Here is a 6,000-nt window from a genome sequence, read left to right as displayed (position 1 = left end):
TGAAGTGTGAATGAGCAAGGCAGCCCTCTCTTCCTAAATCCTTGAAAGAAGATAGATTCTGTGGTTGAGGATGAATGCAAAGGCTTAAGGGGCTAAAGGAAGTTTCCTTTACTTTCTGATTTTGACTAGGGGACACTTGGAAGCTAGCTCTGAAGGCTCCTGTCTAGAGGACAGGAGAGGTGTGGAAGTCATAAGGCCTTTGCTGACCTTCACCCTTCTTCTTAGTAGCTATAGAAGCTTCATGTGCAAAATTTATCTGTGTACCAAAACAACCTGCACAAGAATGGGTTATAATGGCAGGAAAAAAGGATCCCTCCCAGCTTCAGCTCACATGACGGTGGAGATAACACCCAGCACGGAGAGATCATAATGTACCAGCCCATTTCTGAACATCACATGTATGTTACTCCTTTGAAACTTACCATCAGCACCTGGGGCCTCCTTACCTGAGGTCAGGGGTGTTTTTGATTAGAGCACCAGAGAGATTCCAATTCAAAATGATTCACTCTGTTTGCAGGTCTTCCAACTCAACCTGCAAAACTGAGGACCACTGCCACCTCCCTCAACTCCGCACCACACCAAGCCTGGCTGCTTGTGGTGCTTTCAGGCTTTCATAGACTTTGGTCTTTGCCTTTGCTGTGGCCCAGACAGCCTGGCCGCCTTGCCCTTCAGCTACAGTCTGAGCTTTTGGAGTGTAGGATCCATGACTTATTCAACACTGTAGCCCCAGATGGTGACTCCCAATGAGTAATGCTTCAGGACTGTGAGCTTCCAGTCCTCCTCTCTGCCAGCCTCTTGCCTCTGACCTTGTGGTCCTGGCTGGGGAAAATGACCCTCAGAACTCTCACTCTGGGGTTCCAGCCCCAAACTTGTTTGTTTTTAGCTGCATAGAACTGGTTCCTCTCCTTCCACTCACTGAGTTCCTCCCTGGATTTCTGGCCCTGTGGCCAGTTTTGAAGAGGATTCCATAGCAAAACTGTCCAGTTTTTTTTTTTTTTTCAACATGTGAAATATGTAGATGTTAGTCTTTGTTGTGTCTGAAGGAGATTGAAGGGTTAAGCTTTGCCCCAGCCCAGAGTAACCATGTGCCCCAGGAAGTAAACTATTGGGAATGATTTGTAACACACATTTATCGTTTAATTTTTCCCCATTTTTGCCAGTGATCCCCCACTGGATGAGCTTTGCTGGGAGACAGAGCTCTCCCCCAGGAAGAAGCGTAGAGGCAAATGACCTTGGCTAAGTCAATTGGATGTTCTTCTGATGACTGCCTCTCCAGGGGGGTGACTTGGAGACCCACGGACAGGTGGGAAATCAGCAGAGGGGTGACTGCTGAGAGTCAAGTGACACTAAATGGACTGACCTTGGCTGGGTTTCCTGTTCCTTAGCCCCCTTCCTTCTTGCAGCTCTTCAACCTAGTTTCATTCCAGTGAATCCAGTTTCTGTTATGTTAGCCAAAGTTAGTTTCCAGAGCTTGCAATCCAGATTGACATAAATATGAATGTACATCTGCAGGGGATGGTTTTAAATAAACCAGGGAACGTCTATAAGATGGAATACTACATAGCAGTTCAAAAGATTAATGGCAGGGAATTCCCTGGTCCAGAGGTTAGGACTCCAGGCTTTTACTTTAGAGGGTGTGGGTTTGATTCCTGGACCAGGAACTAGGATCCCACAAACTTCGAGGCTCGACCATAAGAAAAAGTTGAAAGAATTATGGCAGGTCTAGGTGTTCTGACATGGAAATATCTCTAAGATGCAAGTCTAAGTACAATATGTACAGCATTTCACCATTTATCTAAAACTTACAATTATGTATTTCTCTGTGTATGTATGTGTTACCAGTAGAATGAGAAATCATGACAGTGACGTTGTTTTGTTATCCTGTATTTTCAGGTCTAGAACAGTGGCCGGCACATTGTAGGCACTCAATAAATATTTGTTGAATAAACGTATTGCATAGAAAAAGATCTGAATGAACATACATCAAACAAAAAATAAGGGTTTCTTAAAGGAGGGGCAAGAATTATTTGTATTTTTTTAAACAAGGAATATGTCTTCATGTATTATTTGTATTATTAAACAATATAAAAATTAAAGAACTAAATATGAACAGGTGATTAAAAAGCCATTAAAATGTTGATTTCAAAGACTTCATCATAAGAAATACAAGTTAGTTGGCAAGGAAAGGGGGAGAGAATGGGTATTCCAGATAAGTATATGATATTTTGGTGAAGTTGCTGGCCTGTTTGACAAGAGAACTAATCATTACATTTTTTAGGCCTTTCCCCTTTTTTTTTGTTTCAATAAGCAGCCTCATCCCATCCCTAGCCAGGCTCAATATTGATACAAGACTCAGAAAAGCTTATTGTACACATGGTATTTTTTTTTTTTTTTTAACACATGGTATTTTTATATTTTGACCTAGGCATCAAAATGTCCTGCTTTAATTCAAGGAGAATGAACAGCAGGAGCAAAAGTGGAAAACAGAAAGTTGCATCTGGGAATTCCAAGTCACTTGCTTTGTTGGAGGGTGGGAGTGGAGAGGACGATGTTGGAACTGCTGTCATGGGTAGATCCTCCTCTTCTTTCTCTTCCACCTTGTTCCTTCTTTTACTTCCCTCCTGTATTTCCTCCTCCTTTTTCTCCCCCTTCCCTTGGGGTGAGGGCCTGGAAACACAAAGATGATTCAAATACCCCCTCTGCCTTCAAACTCCACATCTGTTGGATAGGTAGATGGATTTGCAGTCACATTTGCGGTGAACTCAAGTCCACGCCTCTGCTCTTCAACCATCCTTTAGATCCCTTGCCTTCTTCCTTTCTCCACATTTCTGAATTCCTGCCAATCTGTTCTCTACTTGGATATTTAGACCTTCATAATTCTAAACTGTGTTCTGTTGTATGTGACTCATGTGTTCATTTGTCTCCTTGAGTTTACTGTAATCTCCTTGAGGGCTGGGGCCACTTTTCTGTGACCTTTTGTTCAGCCAAGCAGTTGGAAACAAGATGACTTTCTGAACTTTCACGAATGCATGGTGTACAGCTGTGCTTATCATCACGCTGACAATCAATAACTCAACAGGGTAAGGATGATTTCAGGGGAGCCGTGACATCCTTGCAGAAACAGGGTGTGCAGGCTTGTCAGCTGCGGGCTACTTTTACAGCACTCAGTCAGCAGTGATATTTGCTTTTAATCAGAAGTCACAGAATAACAGTTGGTTTTGAGGAGGAACCCTCCCTTTTTCAGGGTAACCGATTAAACTGGAACTACAAGTGCAATGTATGGTCCTTATCACACAGTAATGGAGATAGAAGGGCTATCTGAGAAGGGAGTTTAGCTATTTTTTTTTTTTTGGCCGTATGATGCCACATGCCGGATCTTAGTTCCCTGACTAGGAATTGAACCCATGTCCTGTGAAGTGGAAGGGTAGAATCTTAACTACTGGACCACCAGGAAATTCCCCTGGAGTTTAGCATTCTTAATGCTTACCGTCTCACCTTGAACATTTATCTAGACCTAGTGTGTGCTAGGCCCTATGCTGTGAAGCAGCTCTTCAGAGATGATCTCACTTAATCTTCACAATACCCCTCTGAGAATTATTATTGTCCTCATGTTACAGAAAAGGAAACAGAATCAGAAAATCAAGTAACTTGTCTGGGGTCACACAACTCAAAGTGATGGAGCCAAAAATTGAAACTAGGCTCACTAACTTTACAGCCTAATTCTAAATTGTAGTGCTGTAGTTCCCCAAATATTATGGACATTGTGTAAAAAAAATCATCAAAACAGATGAACCAGAAATACAGTTGTATGGTCTTCTTCTAGTTGTAGTGGTAATAGTTTAAAGTTTTGAACATTTCATTTGTGTGACAGCATCAATTTAATTCAGTCAATTAATTGATGTCATGGGTGTCATGGGACCAGAAAAAAACCTAAAAAACTTGTTCACACTTCAGGGAAATGGCAGATTTGAGCCTTGGATTCCCTTCTTTGTATAGGCAGAAATTATACAACCTGGATTTTTCAAGGCTGTCTGGGGTTTAGTGAAAAGTTTCACTGTTTGTTGAATTTTGCCTTTCTTTTCATGCATTTGCACAATAAGGACAATTTGTTCAACATAAAACTAAATGCAATTTTATTTAGACACTTTTACCCATCTTACAAATTCATCAATTGAAATAATCTATTAGAACACATGATTCAGTTTTTGGTTTGGATAACAGAGTCTGAGGGTTTGCTTATTATGCATTTGTCCAAAAAATGTTTACCAAAAGGCCACGATGTGCCAGATGCCACGGGGAGCAAAATAGATGTAGCTTCTACTCATGTGTGGCGGTAAGTCTAGTTGGGAACCCTCACATGAAATGAACGGTCACATAAACTATATAAGTTGTGGTGAAAGCTATGAAGGAAGAGTTCAAGTGCTATGTGAAAGTTTAGTAGGGGAACTGATTTATTCAGTGGGGGCCATGGAAAGCATCTGAATCAGTGACTTTTATTTGTTTATTTTGGCTGCACCACATAGCTTGTGGGGATCTTAGTTCCCTAAACAGAGATCAAACCAGGCCCCCCAGAGTGGATATGCAGAGTCCTAACCACTAGACTGCCAGGAAATTCCCTGAACCAGTGACTTTTAAACTGAGATGTGGAAAACAATAAGACAGGCCACCCAGGAAAAGCAATAGAGCAAAGGCTTTTGAGAAACTGAAATGTAAGTGGATAGAACTTAGTGAAAGAAAAGGAGAGTGCTGGGTGATCCTCGGGTGAAAGGTTGTCAGAGAGAACAACAAGAAATACATCCATAGAAAAACCCAGCAGAGGAAAATAACACCGAGAAAGAAATTAATGCTTTAAGTTTACAATGTTCTAGCATCTATTGCCTCAGTAAATCCTCACCAGAAGCCTGTGAGGCAGGGAGGGAAAGCATAATTATGGTTCTTTCTCTCTTTGAGGATTAAAGCTCAGCCAGGGACAAAATTATGCAGGTTTTGGCTCCATGATTCAGATCAGAGAGGCAAACTGTGGCTTCCCTGGGAAGCCAGAAGGGAGCGGGTGGAATGAAGAAGTGACCCACTGGTATGCTGTCTGAAGAAAGCAGGCTGTGAAACAAATTTAGTTAGTACTTCTTGGCTGCCACTCTGTACCTCTGTATCAGGACAGAAAAGTAATCTTGCCATTTCAAAGAGTGACTCTTTAAGTCACTTTCAAGTTCGACAGTTCTGTAATTCTGAGACTTAACGCATCAGGACAAAATTTGAGCGTAGGCTGTATATTTCTGACTTGAACCTAAAAGTCGGTGGAATCCGAAAGGTTAATCAAAATAAGAAACTACAACTCCCGCAGGCCACGGGGCTGGGTCTCCCACCGCCCCCTCCTAGGCCCCTCACCCCTTTCTTTTCCGCCACGACAGGGGGCCACTAATGACGGTCAGTTATTTGAATAGACCAATAATATCATGAAGCTATTCCGGCTGAGGGGGGGCGGGCAAGTTATCCAATCGTATAAAAAAGGGGGGTAACACTTTAGCCAATCCAAAGGCATGAGGGCGGGGCCAGGGTTGGGGGCGGTGAAAGAAGTTTGCTGACTAAGATGGCGGCTGAGGCGCAAAGTGAAGGGGAGGTGCCAGCCCGGGAATCTGGCCGGAGGTGAGCCCAGTTCTTGGTCCAGCTGCCTAGGAAACGAGGCCGTGGGCTGGTCGCACTGACGCCTTTCTCTTGGGTCACGGTGACCCAGGGGGCCAGGCTTTGTTCCTTTTTTCTGCGGCGTTTCTCATCTTTGCGCCTGCGGGGGCTGAGGCTCGGTGGTCCGGCGCCGGCGCTGGGCACAGCCAGGACCCTGCTTGGTCCAGCTGATGCTATTGGGAGGTCCACTAGCGGGGTTGGCTGCAAACCGACCTGTTTGTGGTGGCAACGCTGCGTGCCTTTGCGCTGAGACTCATCTTGATGGTGAGGAAACAAGCCCAGAGCTGTTAAGCGAATTCCCCAACGTCGCACAGCGCTGGG

The 6,000-nt window shown here is 43.8% G+C and overlaps 1 protein-coding gene across 2 annotated transcripts in view; it reads left to right on the top strand.

Moving 5' to 3' along the window:
- The first annotated feature begins 5,572 nt into the window (after positions 1–5,572).
- The window catches only part of ARHGAP19 (Rho GTPase activating protein 19), a 60,986-nt gene continuing 60,558 nt past the window's right edge, over positions 5,573–6,000 (top strand). For both annotated transcript variants that reach the window (XM_061162291.1, XM_061162290.1), the window contains exon 1: positions 5,573–5,643. In XM_061162291.1, the coding sequence (XP_061018274.1) occupies positions 5,588–5,643 (56 nt within the window). In that variant the 5' untranslated portion in view covers positions 5,573–5,587. The remainder of the gene's footprint in view (positions 5,644–6,000) is intronic.

This window comes from Dama dama, chromosome 15, assembly GCF_033118175.1.
Source record: "Dama dama isolate Ldn47 chromosome 15, ASM3311817v1, whole genome shotgun sequence".
Lineage (NCBI taxonomy): Eukaryota > Metazoa > Chordata > Mammalia > Artiodactyla > Cervidae > Dama > Dama dama.
The sequence above is the reverse complement of the archived record's forward strand: the minus strand, read 5'-3'. Positions and strand labels throughout refer to the sequence as shown.